Below are 16706 nucleotides of genomic sequence, written 5' to 3' on the forward strand. Positions count from 1 at the left end.
AAGATCGAAGTTTGTGTAGATTATAGGAAAATGATTTGTGCAACAATCTTGGATATGTTTCCTTTTTCCTTCATAGATTTATTGCTAGATGAGTTCTTAGATGGTTTCAATGGCTATAATCAAGTCCACATGGCACTAGAAGATAGGGAGAAGACTACAGTCACCACAAAATGGGGGGTATTTGCCTCCAACATAATGACATAGGTCTAAAGGGCATACCTTCAATATTCAAAAGAATGATCCAATAAATCTTTTATATATCTAATAGATTTCATGAAAGTATTTGTGGATGATTTTAGTGTGTTTGGGTAGAAGAACGATACACATCCCACCATTTGAGGCTATGCCTGCAAATGGACGATTTTAGTGTTTGGGTAGAAGAGCAATACACCTCCCACCATTTGAGGTTATGCATGTAGAGATGCAGATAGACCAAGATCAAACTAAATCCAATAAAGTCCTTATTAGGAACACTGATGTGGGCGATATTATGTCAAAAGAAGGGCTGACCATAAATCCATAAAAAGTGAAGTAATCTACACTATGATGTCACCAAAGAATTTGAAGATTCCTAGGGAAGGCAAAATGGCACACAAGATTTCTAAGATATTTGGCCTATGTGGCATATCCAATGACAAAGAATAATGCAATATACGAATGGTAATAGAGCATTCGGTTGGTTGAAGAAAATGCTAAATGCAGCACCCGTATTGATCATGTCAGATTGGAATAAACCATTTCATGTAATCGTGGATGCAATGTCTTAATGTAGAAATCAAAGGAAGATTGATATCAACCAATTCATTATGCAAGAAAAAATTCTCTCTAAAGTAGAATGCTAACTGTAGAGCAGGCAGTAGCCGTTTTTACTGATTGCCCTAGATTGGAATAAATTATTCCATATATTGGTGGATGCATCCAATGTGGCAATAGTAGGTAGTGTCTTAATGCAGAACTCAAAGGAAGGCTTAATGTAGAAATCAAAGGAAGACTGGTATCAACCAATTTACTACGCAAAGAAAATGCTCTCCAAGGCAGAACACAACTACAACATAACTAAAAGGGAATCCCTCAGACTATTCAGGCAATACCTAGTGGAAAGAAACAAATTCAAATTCCATATAAATCAAGCATTGTTGTAGCTTGTCAACAAGCCAAATTTGATGGACAAGTTGGCTAGGTGGTTGTCCTACAAAAGTTTGATTTCTACATTAAAAAATGAAAGGAAAACTTTATCTGCACAATCTCTCCAGTGGATGCGCAATTGAAGGACCTTCAATAGAAGATTTTATAGATGCAAGAAGAACAACAGAATGAAAAGGCAAGTACAAACTCAAGGAGGCTGATGTTGCAAGGAACAACACAATGAAAAGGCAAGTATAAGCTCAAGGCTAATGTTTGTAAGGAACAACGCAATGCAAAGGCAAGTACAAGCTCAAGGCTAATGTTTGTAAGGAACAACTTAGAATATGCAGCACAATGTCTAACAAAGCTAGCAAAAGATTATGACAAAGATGATTTGCCAATGGCAATTTTACCAAAGAGAACCCTCTAGAAATTTATTTAGATGTACAAACCCAACAATCATGCATAACAAGGTGCAATGTTGACACAAACGCATCAAAGCCATTCTGTACAATCCAACAGTCACATCTGGTGACCACCACATGACATTACCTTGGGTGTACAAAGTAGTACTACTTCTACAACAAACACACCAACAGAATACTATTGCATAAAAAAGCAGATGAACCCCACACTGCCTCAGTGGATCATGAACATGGCTCAAAGCCTAAAAGCATGTCTCAGAGGTTCATAAAGCATGGCCCAGTGTGCAAAGGACTCAAAGATCAAGTCTTGCCTACTGGGGGGCAAACACTACTTACATCAACATGCCAAAACAACCTACCCCCTGCCCCAAAGTAGGGAAAAAAGGGAATAATGAAGAGGAGTCTTTTATAGAACAAGGCATTACAAAGTCAAAAAGGATCCAAAAATATATAACTTAGATCTTGGGGGACTACCCGTGAGTAGAGAACCCAAGACTACAAAATAAAAAGGGACGAGAAGTAGGGGAAGAAGAGTCTTCCCTCGATGCCAATGATCCATTTGCATCATCGTTTTCCAAGATTTCGACACTTGATGGTCAAGTGTGGAATGTGTACTTGCAAGGAGAAGATGCTTCACGTGATGGTGCTTGGAGTACTTCTAGGTAAGTTCCTTTTCGGCGCATGAAGGTCAGGGTAGAGGACCCGAGGGAAAGGTTAAACTCCTCCATGATATTTTATCTCAATTAATGATATGAGCACTAAGTACCTTACTGACATATACTTCTAGGTAAGTTCCTTTTGGGCATGAAGGTCAGGGTAGAGGACCTTAGGGAAAGGTTAAACTCCTCCATGATATTTTATCTCAATTAATGATATGAGCACTAAGTACCTTACTGACATATGATGTTGCAAAAAGGAGTACCACCACAAGGTCAAAGTCGGGGCGGAGCTGAATAGAAGCCAGATGTTATAAAGACAGGCTAAAGCACATCACAGGTAAGGAGTCAATGGCGAGGCGGAGAAGCCATAGAAGGACAAGCAGGATGTCGCCAAGCAAAAATGTAGGAGGGCAAAAAAGGGCTTCCAAAGTCTCTAGCCCCAAACTGGCCATGCAAAAGCTAGTAGTCAAGGAGAGAGGTGGCGTAGTGGAGGAGCCTCCAGTGAGGTGCTGCCGGCCGACATGTTTTTGAAGGCCCGGAGTAGGGTAGGTAATCGCCTTATCCCATAGTAAAAGGATGTTCTCATGTGTAAAGAAACACACTTGTAAATCGTGAATTTTATATTCTCCTTGGGGGGCTTCGTAAATGATCCTTCAATATACTTTTCTAGTGAAGGAGAGAAAGGAGAAAAACAAGTTCTTTTCTAAACTATGGTGAAAGAAAGCACCACCTCTCTTGTGCAGTGTTGGTTGGACCGAGGCGAGCTTGCCAATGTGGGCTGCGATCTAGGTAGATTCTAGATAAAGGATGTCATCCATATACATGAGAAGAATGCAGGAGAGAGGGTGAGCTTGAGCTGCTTACAAAGCAAACACACACACACAAGCATAGAGAAACACACAACATAAGAGAGATGGGTCGATGAATTTTCTTCTTTTCTCTTATCTTATGTTCTCTACAACTATGACATAAAGAAAAGAGTACATACTATAACGAAAAATACTCTCCTACTAAAACATACAAAAGTAAGAGTACATACCATAAACTCTCCTACTAAAACATACAAAGGTCAGTCCATAAGGAAAGCACTCTCCTACTAAAACCTGACTATATGAGATGGCATTATATCTATGGCACCATAACTCTAGTAAATCAAAGTGGTTCACATAGCGTGTAAAATGTTGAAATCCATGGTACCTTCACTATTTCTAGTGGATTCATGCTAATGATGAGTGATTACACTAAGCTAAGGCGGATGGTGTCTAATTGCACCCATGATAATGTGTATGTGCAATAGACTCAAATCAATTAGGTTCCCAAATAGATTAGCTTTAACTCATAGAGAGACTTGAGAAATGTGGAAGTGCTTGTTATTTTCATTGCTTGAAAATGACCCATTTTATAAGGGTAGAGTACATCTTTGCTTGTTCCATACATGTGGGATAATCCAGTTTGCCATATCGCTTCATGCTCACCTGCTCACTTCCTGTCTCTACTACATGTGCTCTATGGCACCACGCTTCTCAACACCCCTCCCTTGGTGCCATATCTCTATGCTTCGCAAGGTGGTCGGATGAGAGTTACAACAAACATTCTCCCCTCTGGATGCTCAACTGGCTAGTCTTGGGTGGTCAAGTGGATATACACAGCAATAAACAAGATGAAATGATAAGATGGGTGTCTGCTTATATGGTGACCCCTCTTTTTCAAACAGATGGCTAGGGTAGTGGTGGTGTTTGCCTCCTTGCTCTTTAGAAAAGTTGATTCTAGGAATATCTTCGTACTGGGTGGTCACAATAGTCTCCATAAAGTTGCCTTTGCTTTTCTTCAATCTGCAATCTTCATCTTTGTGCAGCACGAACTTGTTGCAGTAGTTACACTTTGTCTTGTCTTTGAACCTGCATTCATTTTGAAAGTGTCTTTTCTTGCCACACACAATTGTGACACTTCACATTACTTTTGTTGAACAATGCACGCTCAACGATACTAAGATTGCTTCCTTTTAATTCTCTCTCCTTCTCCAAGAGGGAGGAGACACGTCCTAGCTCTGGCAAATTCTTCAAGGTTGTGACAAGTGCATTATATTCCTTTGGCATACAACTGCATCTTTATCTCCAATCTTAGCATCTATGCCATCTAACTAGGTCGTGATGCTTTTCATTTTGAGCCAAAGACTCATTAAAGTTCATTTGTAGACCACAGAATTCAATTTTTTAAGTGAATTTAGTGGTTCTTTGCCTTAGTTCCAAACACGAGGTTCAATGTATCCCATGCATCCTTTGCGTGCTACTTACAACCAATGTGATAAATAAGACTACTACCCAGGTACAAACCAATAACTGATAATTCTTGCTTATCTTTTCAACCCACAGTTCTTTGGTTCATCTGGCACATTTTCCTTAATGTTTTTCCACAATTTCTTATGCATTAGAAGGTACTTCATCCGTGTAGCCTATGTGTGGAACCCTTCCCCATTGAACTTCTCTATATGCAAAGTGATGCTTATGTTGATGTTGCCATAATGAGAAAGTCTTACCAATGAGCTTATGATGCTTCAATTATTAGCAGTGTCTATTCTCATACAACCGTGGGTGTTTTAAACAAGATGAAATGCAAGTAGTGCATGTGCTTCCAATGCTTCTAGAGCTTCTTGAGGGTAGCCCAAATACAAAGTTGTAAACACACTAAATGAAACCCTAATTTCTCAATTGTATCTCCAACTGCACCTAATTACTACTAATTGCTTGTTAATTATAGTGATGATTAGTGCCTAATATAGTGATTAGTAGGCTGAAAACTTGGAGTCTTCACTTGAGCTAATTGAATTAAAATTTTATGGGTCTTTTTGCATAGTCTTATTGCTCTTGATGAGGATTAAGGAATAGAGCCCAAGAATCAGGTCAAAACATGCAAAAATCGCTACGATTTAATAGAAAGGCCTCAACTCATAATGCGCTTGCTATGGCTCATTTGACATGAGACTTGGGCTATGGATAGCTCATATCCCCTAAGAGAAATTAGACCAATTGTGAGTAGAGAGAGAGGATGGATAAGAAGAAGTAAATTGCCATTTTCGGTTGTGCTGGCTTAATTGGGATTGAATCCTCGGAGGTGTGGCTTAGCAGCAATAGCATGAACAATGCTCCTAAAAGGTTTTGGCCAATGCTACAGACAATAGAGGGCAATCAGCTCTGCAAATTTGGGTCACAAGAGGTGAGAAGAGGATAAGATGAGATTAGTGTAACTAATGGAATATTAGTGCTAATATAAGCTGAGATTAATGTAATGAAAGGTTAGGGAAGCTCATGGAGTGAGGAAAAGCTCTGATACCATGTTAAAATCCATGGTATCTTCACTAATGTAAGTGAATTAAGCTAATCACATTCTAATTATGAGTGATTATACTAAGCGAAGGTGGGTGGTATCTAATTACACCCATGATGACGTGTATATGTAAGACTCAAATCAATTAGGTCCCAATATAGATTAGCCCGGACTCATAGAGAGACTTGAGATATGTGCAAATGCTTGTTCTTTTCATTGCTTGAAAATGACCCCTTTTATATGGGTAGAGTACATCTTTGCTTGTTCCATACATGTGGGATAATCCAATTTACCATATAGCTTCATGCTCACCTGCTCACTCCCTACCTTTACATGTGCTCTATGGCACCACACTTCTCAACATAAACCACTAGCGACATATTACCCATAATCTCACCAACCATGCCAGTGGCATAAGTGCGGAGCTGTCATCCTAGCGTGTCAGTCATATCCACACTAGTTGAGCTCGATATCTCAACACTCCCTCTCAAGCTCAACTACATACCTTGCACTCCAAGTAAGCTCTTGAATCTATGGAGCTTCTTTGTACCCAATGCCTTTGTGAAGATATCAACAGCTTGATCCTACGCGCTGACATAAACCAAATCCACATCATCTGCTAGAACCTTCTCTCTCACAAAATGATAATGCATATTAATGTGCTTCGTCCTAGCATGATACATTGGGTTACTTAATACTCATGTTGTTACAATAAATGACAACATTCTATCCTCCATAGACTCACCTATATCTACTAGTAGCTTCTGCAAACCAAGCTACCTCACATACTCTCATACCAGCTCCCTTATACTCCCAAAAGAAAACATACAGCTACTGGTAGATCTCATGTCTGAGACACCACCAATTCAATCTATATCTATATATCCATACACCAATACTTTTACTCCATCCTCATATAAAAGCCCATAGTATAGTGTGGACTTTATATACCTAAGTATCCGCCTAGACACATCCAAGTCCTCGAGGCTTGCATAAATACATACATACATACATATACACGTGTATATACATGCATACATACATACATATACATGTGTATATACATGTACATACATATTTATATATATGTAAATGTATAAACATATATATATATGTATGTATGTATGTATGTATGTATATGTGTATGTGTATGTGTATGTGTATGTGTGTGTATATATATATATATATATATATATATATATATATGTATGTATGTATGTATGTATGTATGTATGTATGTATGTATGTATGTATGTATGTATATATATATATATATGTATGTATATATGTATATATGTATATGTATATGTATATATATATATGTGTGTGCGTGTGTGAGTGTGTGTGTGTGTGTTCTATTCCCATGTGTATAAATACACACACACACATTTGTAGCAAACAAAGAACCAATCTTGTCCATATGGTGAAGATTTGAAATCGTTTTTAGATTTTCACCTACACTTTACCAATAATGGTCTCTCTCTCTCTCTCTCTCTCTCTCTCTCTCTCTCTCTCAATGGCCAATGTCACTATGTTGATTTTCACCTACACTTTACCAATAATGGTCTCTCTCTCTCTCTCTCTCTCTCTCTCTCTCTCTCTCTCTCTCTCTCTCGAAATGGCCAATGTCACTATGTTGGGTTATGACGATTTGTTGAGTGTTGTGGTTTCAAGATACATACAAACCCGTATGACACATGCCATGCATATTGTGAATGACCAGGATGTCTTCTCACTACCGCAAAGTGGAGTGCTATTGTTGATGATGCCCCACACAAGGATCGGTTTGCACAATATACACATGATAAGTGGAAGATAAGACTCACTACATGCTTAGTTGCCCAACACCTACTATGAGGTACATGAGAGATTCCACTACCTCTTCTGTGATGAGGGGTTTTGGTTAACTCACACAGGGGATGTAGTTTGATGATCGGAGATGCCTAGGCATGTACTCATTGGAGCTCAGACATCATAGGATGGATTACTGAGACAGCGCACCGAGAAGTAGACCCGATGTGATACTTCCTAGAGGGTCATCAATATTTCTTTAGTCGACATGCATCCACATGAGCCCCTTGGCCACAAGTGGTCCGGCCCTGCGCCCTAGAAGCATCCTTAGTGATTGAGCTTAGTCTATTTTGCTAGCCAAAAATCCACGACCCAAGCATCATGACTCCACGAGATAGATGTAGATCCAAGAGGTCCGTGCACACCATTATATGCTTCCATCACAAAGGCTAGTTATTCTCTCAACCATCAGATCCATATTGCTTGTGGAGGGTATCATTATTAGCTGATCATGGCTAGTTTCTCCCATAAATGGTCCCATGTTGATATCACATATGTATACACTAGTCATAATCATTTTTCATTTTCTCTCAATTACATTTTCCATGACTCAAATATCATGTGCATCGCTTATGGTTTGGTAGACCCTTCCTTGGGATCTTTTGTAGATGTTAATATGAGAGAGAGAGAGAGGTATTAACGTCGGTAGATTGAAACAAGGGCATATACGACCAACGGCCGGACTTGAACTCAGGTAGATCATGAGAGAGAGAGAGAGAGAGAGAAGTTAGCTCGGGCCGGGCCTTCGCACTCCAACGTGCCCAACGCCCCCAATCCCCCGACCGTCGGCCACGATCCCCTCATCAGCTTCAAATCGAGGACATGCTCCACCGCCATCAAGCTACCTTTCCACGTGGCATCGCTGAGGGAGACCTCTCGACCATACTCATTAGCCCCATGCTTGATATTTTGGAGTGGTATACCATCTACTGGGGGCGAATTCTCCTCTCATGTTTCTATGTTCCTCGCATTCCATGATGAGTTTCCATGGATAGTTTTGTATCACCCCAATGAGATATGTATGTTTTTATTTTATTTTCCATTCCACCATGAGATATGCCATGTACATTATGGTCTCATAGGCACATTGGCTCTTTAGTAGACAATCTCTCCCTCTCTCCCTCTCTCTCAACTCTCTGTCCAACAAACCTGAACTTAAGGATAAAAAGATCTAGATGGCTAAGAAACTCACCAATGCAACTCAACCATAAGAATATATATCATTAGAACAGGTTAGAAGAGATCCGAAAGAAGTAAAGTGGGTAGTTTCCATAAACCCTATAAGTGATCCAAAACCCAAAGAAACCCAATAATAGATTGGTTTTAGCGAATGAGATTAGGCCAACTTTGGCCTCTCGTAGACGTTAACATATCTTTCTCTCTCTCTCTCTCTCTCTCTCTCTCTCTCTCATATCTCAATTTCCAACAGCCTTTAAGGGTACAAAGATATGTATGGCTAAGGAACCTACACCATTGAACCTCAATCAGAAGAACACAACATTAGCCAAGGTTAGAGGAGCTCTGAAAGAAGGCAAGTGGGTGAATGTAGAGTTTTCATTGACATTTTCCCTAAACCCTATCAAAAAAGCGATCCAAAACCCAAAGAAAACCAATATTATATGATTTTTTGCCAATGTGATTGTACTTGATTCTTGACACATGTCAAAATTACTAGTTGATTAGTAGTATGTTTTCATGTAGGTTTTTGTTTTCGCGACCATAGATTTGACTCAATGTCGACATGGTCTATCAGCTATGTATTGTGTCTCATGCCATTTTTGGCTGGCGAACATTGATAATTATTTCTCTGAACACATGGTCACGATTCTTTAATTGGAGGCCACCTACTCAATGAATCAGCCGAAACAAGGTACATGTTCAAATTCACCTCCAAGGCAAAGACCTCAAGGTTGTGCATGTTAGCTATGGGAGACTAAGCCAATACCAAAATTCTGCACTTTTTGTCACGTGATGAGGGCCTTGATGCAAAGTGATGTCTCAAAGTGGTCCTCATACTGACCTCACACAAGCTTCTAGTCAATAATTCCAAAGCATGACAAAAGACAAACCATCAAGTGTAAACTATGTGGTGGGCATGAATAGTGAATACAATTGTGAAGATCGCCATTTCTCCCTTTCCAAAGAAGCCCCTCCAGATGGCAACACCCATATTACGAAATCAAATAAACCAAAAAACCTTCACGACTTGCAATTTGACACAATTAGGCTTCAATACCCCGCCAAAGTCCAACATAGAGCCTATAAGATTTTGCACCACCACAAAAGGAGGATACACCAGAGCACCTGGTTCACATTATAACTCTTATTATGTAGAATATTTTATGGCATTGAGCATGCCATCATAGGTCAGCACTGGCAGCACTTTTGAGAGACGGAAAGCATGTCCCTCTTTCATGTTGCATACACATCAACCTAAAAAATGTAGTCCCAGTCAAAACTCATAATTACAATTTCTGAAATTTTCTTGTTGTGAATTTTAATTTTTAAAAAAGAGAGCACGACTTGCTAACTTGAGAATAATACAATAAAAGGTTTCTCTTTGGGTCCTTTGAAAGGCATACCAAGTGCATTAGACACAACTCTGAAGTGTGTGTGTGGAGGTCTTGTGAAGCTCTCTCTGGAATCACTTGTCAAGATCACAAACACAGGCTTACATTTTTTTTCCCTTCTGAATGTGAAAGTCATTCAAAAGAAACTGCTTACTATAAGTTTGCTATTTAAATACAACCTCCGCACCTGTGATCAACCATTAACCGGACAACAATTGTGTCAGAAATGAGGGGTATGAATGCTTGCTCTATGGAAGGGGGCGCTTCAGTATTCACCTGCACACATGAAGTGACGCATTGCTGTTTGCAACAGTTTCTTTCTTGTTCAAGCTTTCACCTTCACTGGCCAGCTGCCGTGGTACACATCTGTTAAACTATTCATTGCCTCGGCCCAAGAGCCATTGTACAGTCTAACAAATAGTCTTAATAGTGATAAGCTTGGCACTTCTCTAGGAGGAGCAAGAAAGCATGCAGACTCCGGGGCGATATGCCCATGCTGGTGGGAGCCTTGCATATTTCTCCATCTCTGGTTGTTCATTATATGGATTTTCCATTACTTTCAGTAGCTTATTCACTTCACTGTAGTCCCCCTGCTCAGCTGCATCGATAGCCGTCTGGCATAGATAATTGCGTAGGATGTACTTTGGATTCACCAAATCCATGCTTGCTTTTCTAGCCTCGTCGGGCACGCCTTCAGCAGTCAGCTGCGTACATAAATTCTCTCAGAAGTGTTCAAGGAGACCAGCCTCATAAATTTGAGGCATGCAATGTAGCATCATAGTGTTGGATGGTGGTAAAAAAACAAGATCTAATCCCGATCATTGGCCACACAACACACCGCGCCCCCCCCCCCCCCCCCCCCCCCCGCCGCGGTCCACCTGCACCCGCCCATACCCCACACACAAAAAAAAGCAAGGTAGGCAAGACAGCAAATTCGATCCCTATGCTACTGGATGGTGGTAAAAAAGAAGCTAAGGAGGTGAGATCGCAAATTCGATCCCCACACTATTGAATGGTGGTCAAAAAGCAAGATCTACTCTTGATCATTGAATGGTAAGTGAATCAAACATATGAAGTCATAATTATAAAAATCATTTCTAAATGAATTGCTTTCATGCTTTGAACAGGCTATTACACTAGTTAATTTTTAGAGGCAATAAAAGGAAACAACACATGCAATAGGGGCTTGCTTGTCGTACCTGCTGAGTGTACAGCTTCATCCAGTCAATCCATGCTTTCTTGCGTTCTTTGCTCGTTTCCAACAAAACACATTTAATTGGCTTGAGAAGATCCTCATCAACAACATCCTGAGACGATTTGACATTCCCTAAAGCACGAAAGCAGTTTGTGTAGTCCACTTTATCAAAGGCCATGTTACTTAAAAGCTTGTTGATAAGTTCACGATTGTACTCCTTCAGACCAAGCTTTCTGCTCATTAGTTGCTTATATTCATCCATGAACCTCTCTCCGTACCTGCAAAAGAAGCACCCAGACGTGGAAATCAACTCTGAACTTGCACGTACGCAGAACTGTGCATTATGTCATGGTGGTCATGCCAGATACCTGTTGAGTCCAAACTGAGCTTCATCTTCAGAGATGAGTTCACCTTCCTTCAAAGTGGTTGCAAACTGCGTGAGATTCCATAATCCAATGTCCGGCTGATTTGCAAAACAGTACCTTCGTCCTGGCAAGTCTGTTGTATTCGGTGTAAACTTTGGATCAAAAGCATCCAAAAATCCAAAAGGACCATAATCGATAGTCAAACCAAGAACACTCATGTTGTCCGTGTTCAAAACACCATGAGTGAATCCAACACCCTGCCACTTAGCAATAACAGCAGCAGTCCTTTCGGCCACCTCGATAAACCATGCTGCAAAGGAGCAAGCAGTTTTCAATTTGAAATCAATCATCATTCGAACTTAATATGCAACAGCAGTTCTACAAAGACATAAGAAACATTCCATAGCATAGTCACAAGAAGCGTTTTGATATTTGACGTTTGAGGTTTGAATTTTTGTTTCAAGAGGCTTCGTCCCTCGGCTAAAAACCCACAAGACATTGAAAATATAATATTTTCAAATGGCATTACTATAAGTGATTGCCAATGGCTGTGGTGGTATGCTCGTCTATCTATCTTTCCCCAATAGTTGGTAATAGATCAAACTGATGTCCCCTATAGATAAAAGTGATAATGAATCATGATTCACTATTTACAATGTTGTCATGTGTAGGACAATAGATCAAGATGATCTCCTCTGCATGTAACTTCTCTCTGATATAGTGATAATGAATCTCTATATGCTTGGTGCGAGCATGGAAAATTGGATTCCTTGCCACAGCCATAGCACTCTGATTGTCGGTGAGAATGGGAGTGGGTGTCGCCTCAGTTGGTTGCTTTTTGCTCAACCAAGATATACATGAGCTGCCAAGGAAAAAAAAAATTCCCACTTAAAGACTCTAGTGTCATAATCACCAACCCAATCTGAGTGGACAAATCCCTCCTAGAGATGATGTGTCTGTTGGAATCCATGGTTGATTCTAAAGATGATTAATCACTAGGCAAAGGACAAGACCTATACATAGGCATGAGTACATGGATAAAAACAATGATTAACTCCTAATTGTCCACCACCCTCACCACCTTAGAATAGAGCACCATCAAAATGAGGACCTCCTGCCTAGAACTGAGTGTAAGTGGATCCTCCACTATGGAGATTCTCCACGAGTTGCATAAACTAACGGTTAACCTAGAAAGCTAACTAGACCGAAATCCTAACATAACTAAGGACATCCTGCCTAGAACCAAGTGTCAGTGGATCCTCCACTTGATTCTGCACGTATTGACCTAGAAAGCTAACTAGGCCAAAATCCTAACATATCTAAGTTGGTGTAAGATCCTTTGAACTCAATGCCCATAGCCCCAATGTCATATGCTATATATTTTGGTATATTTTAACACCCTACCTCAGCAAAATATCCATGGCTAAGCTGATGACAATGCTAGTCCCTAGTTACAACTTACAATGCCGGCTATGATGACCATCCTGAAGGGAGCTAAAGAAGCTCAGCTGAAACAGTTAGGGTTTCATGTGGGAGACACACACAGAGAAGAAGGGAGAGAGAGAGAGAGAGAGACGTGTGGGGATAAGTCAACTCACAAAGTATGAGTGTGTGACTCCCCTATCACACATGTATATTTGCTCTAGTGCACATAGTGCACTTAGTACATTAAAAGTACTAAGTGTACTATGTACTATAAAACTTATGGGCTTAAACACACTATAAGGGTGGGCATAATGCCTTTACCCCAACAACCTCCCACTTAAAGGCAATGTGCCCTTAAGTGAAGGAAAAGAAAAAATCAGCATGTACATGATAATATACAAGGCCATATCAAGGCTGAAACTGGCCTCATCCAATGCCCATCAAGTGTCTGCAATGAGCAAACCGCTCTGGAGGCAAACTCTTTGTCAACAAATCAGCCGGGTTGTCATCCGTATGAATCTTGACAAGCTGAATCAGCTTGTTCTCTATCACCTCTCTGATGAAGTGATACTTCACATCCACGTGCTTCGTCTTTGCATGAAAGACAGGGTTCTTTGCCAACTGGATGGCACTCTGACTGTCACAATGCAACAATGGAATATCCCCTGTATAACCCAAATCAACCACTAACCGAGATAGCCATAATGCCTCCTTGCAAGCCTCTGTGGCTGCAATATACTCGGCCTCTGTAGTAGATAAGGCAGTGCACTTCTGCATCCTGGATATCCACGACACAGCACCTCCTGTGAATGTAAACACATAGACTTCCGGTTATCTGGATGACCGGCATAATCCGAATCCGTGTAACCATGCACTAATGCATCCTGTTTGCCAAAGCAGATGCACATATCCTGTGTGCCCTTCAGGTATCTCATGACACCTTTCACTGCTTCCCAATGCTTCTTGCCAAGGTTGGCCGTGTATCTAGTAACCACTCCCACTGCAAATGCAATGTCCGGCCTGGTAGCAACCATGGCATACATGAGACTGCCACAAGCTGAAGCATACGGAATCTTGGCCATATCAGCCCTGTCACTATCCGACTGTAGGCTGTCCATAGCACTGAGTTTCACATATGGAGGCAACGGAGTACTAGTCTTCTTCCCCCCTTCCATATTGAACCTCTGCAAGACTTTGCCAATGTATTCCTTCTGAGACAAATACAACACATGCTGATTTCTGTCCCGAAGTATCCGCATACCCAAAATGTGATTTGCATCACCCAAACTACAAGATGAGGATCAATAGACTGCCATCCAAAGCTTTCTTGGTGTATAAGCAGTGATCTATGTCACTCCTCCTGAAATCCTGGGATTTCATGAATGTATCAAATTTATGATACCATTCCCTTGGTGCCTGTTTGAGCCCATAAAGACTCTTTTTCAGCTTGCATACAAGCTTCTCCTTTCCATTCACTGCACAACCCTCTGGCTGTTGCATATATATCTCCTCATGGAGATCACCGTGAAGAAAAGCAGTCTTCACATCCATCTGAATCAAATCCAGATCATCATGAGCAACCAAAGCTAATACAGCTCTAAGTGTGGTCATTTTGACCACTGGAGAGAAGATCTCATCAAAGTCCACACCATATTCCTGCTTGAAGCCCTTAACCACTAACCTAGCTTTGTATCTTGGCTTTGCATCAGGTGCAACTTTGAGCCTGTAAACCCACTTGCATGGCAAAACCTTCTTGCCTGTAGGCAAATGCACCAACTTCCATGTTCCATTTTTGTGCAGAGAATCCATCTCTGACTTCATAGCACGCTCCCAAAGAGCCTTATCTGCCCTCTGTAAAGCCTCCTTATAACATGAGGGCTCCCCACAGTCAGTGAGCATCAAGTAGTCAACCCCTGGAACAAACCTATCAGGGGGTCTGGAGGGTCTTGTGGACCTCCGTACCCAATGATCATCATTTGCAGGTTGCTGTCCAGCCTGCATATCACCTATCGGTGGCTCCTGTTCCATGCCATAAGGTTGAAAGATTATGCCCGGTATCTCCTCTAACTGTGGGATATCCATAGGGATATCTTCTGCCAACTCTGGCTGTCCATTTGGACCATTTTCAGCACCATTTAAGGGCTAGTTTTGTTGCTGTAATGGCTGATTTACAGCCCTTGGTTGTTGTCCATGATGTCCATCATCATCAAAGATGACTCTGCCAGGCTCCTGTTGCCTTGCAGGCTCCTTATACATGCATGTTTCCTCAAAAATGACATCATTGCTGCGTATAATCTTTCTATTCACTGGATCCCAAAGTCTATACCCCATTTCACCTCTGTCACCATATCCTAGGAATATGCATTTGTGAGACTTAGGATCAAGTTTGGTGCGTATTTCCCTGCGTACGTGCACGTACGCAACACAACCAAACACTCTCAAGTGCTTGTAGGACGGAGGCTTCCCTGTCCATACTTCCTCTGGCACTTTCCCACCAAGCCTCGTGTTAGGTGACCTGTTTATAAGATGAACGGCTGTCATAACAGCTTCAGCCCAAAAACCATGAGGTAACGCAGCATGTGACAACATGGAACGGACCTTCTCCTGAATGGTCCTGTTCATCCTCTCTGCTGTCCCGTTTTGTGGAGGATCACCTGGATCTCCTCTGGGAGACTGCAGAAAGCTTGCCAGTCTCCAAAACTGCGTGCTGGGCCTGCCACCAAGGTCCCCAGGCTAGACGAGGCCGAGAACCCAGCATATGACCCTACTCTGTGCGAACCGCTGGGCTCCAGATGAGCGGCTGTCTGGCTCGCTCCTCAACACAAGAAGGAGGTCGCTGAGAGAGCCCCGGTCTCAGCAGCTCCCAAGCTCTCAGGATGCTCAAAGCAAATCTGTCCTCCCATCCTCTACTGACTCTTGTCCTCCTCATCTCTATGAAGATCCATCGAATCTCTGGTGCCCAAGACTCAAGTGCCCCCTGCTGGGGGGGCCCGACCCTGCAGCCGCTACAAGAGAAGCTCTTTCCAAGGCTCAGCGCCTGGAAGCAGCCCCTGAACAATAAGCTTCCCCAATAAGACTCTACTCTAATCGACTGGATCTATAATGCCCAAGCCTCCCTGAGCCAGCGGAAGCGTAATAACTGCCCATGCAACCTTTGCCCGGGCTGGCTGACCGTCCCGCCCAGACCACAGAAAGTTCCTGATCAAACTCTGTACCTGGCTGATACAAGAGTTCGAGAAGATCCAGCAAGACGTAATGTACCACATGGTCGCTAACAGCACCTGATTTGCCACCACCACCCTCCCAGCCAAGGATAGTCGAGCTGTACTCCAATACAAAAGCTTCTTCCGAATGCTCAGAAGAAGCGGGGCAATCTGCTGCTCAGGTGACAAATCTAGTCTAATCTGGCATCCCAAATACCGCACTGCAGCGCCAGGAGGAATCCATCTAAAACCGGGGTCCGGGCTCCATGCCGGAGTGGGAGCGCTGCTGATCCAAAAGGCCACTGTCTTGCGCCAATTGATCAATGCTCCCGAAGCTGCACTAAAAACCTGGAGCGACTGCTCTGCCCGAAGAAGATTGGCCTCTTGGCCATGCAAAAATAACCCCGTGTCGTCAGCAAACTCAGCATTGAGCAGGTCCTCCCCCCGGACTGGGGGCTGGAGTCCTCTCAAACCAACCTCCTCTGCCGTCAAATACATGCTCATGGCCTCCGCAAAGAAGAGAAAAAGAAAAGGGGCCAAGGGACACCCCTGACGGACTGATCT

At 42.0% G+C, this 16706-nt stretch overlaps 1 protein-coding gene across 2 annotated transcripts in view; it reads right to left on the reverse strand.

The window, feature by feature from the left end:
• Positions 1-9692: 9692 nt before the first annotated feature.
• LOC147636229 (selenoprotein O) overlaps positions 9693-16706 on the reverse strand; it is a 78799-nt gene continuing 71785 nt past the window's right edge. Inside the window, exons 6-9 of one of the 2 annotated variants that reach the window (XR_015266504.1) lie at positions 11518-11824; positions 11154-11427; positions 10231-10658; positions 9693-10141 (exon numbers count right to left, since the gene is read on the reverse strand). Coding sequence is in view for 1 of the 2 variants with exons in the window: in XM_086801661.1 (XP_086657787.1) it covers positions 10404-10658; positions 11154-11427; positions 11518-11824 (836 nt within the window). In the remaining variant the exon portion in view is untranslated. Of the gene's footprint in view, positions 10659-11153; positions 11428-11517; positions 11825-16706 lie in introns of both variants that reach the window. The other variant, XM_086801661.1, reaches the window with a different exon arrangement.

This window comes from Cibotium barometz, chromosome 8, assembly GCF_041138505.1.
Source record: "Cibotium barometz isolate CiBa-2024 chromosome 8, ASM4113850v1, whole genome shotgun sequence".
NCBI classification, from domain to species: Eukaryota; Viridiplantae; Streptophyta; class Polypodiopsida; order Cyatheales; family Cibotiaceae; genus Cibotium; species Cibotium barometz.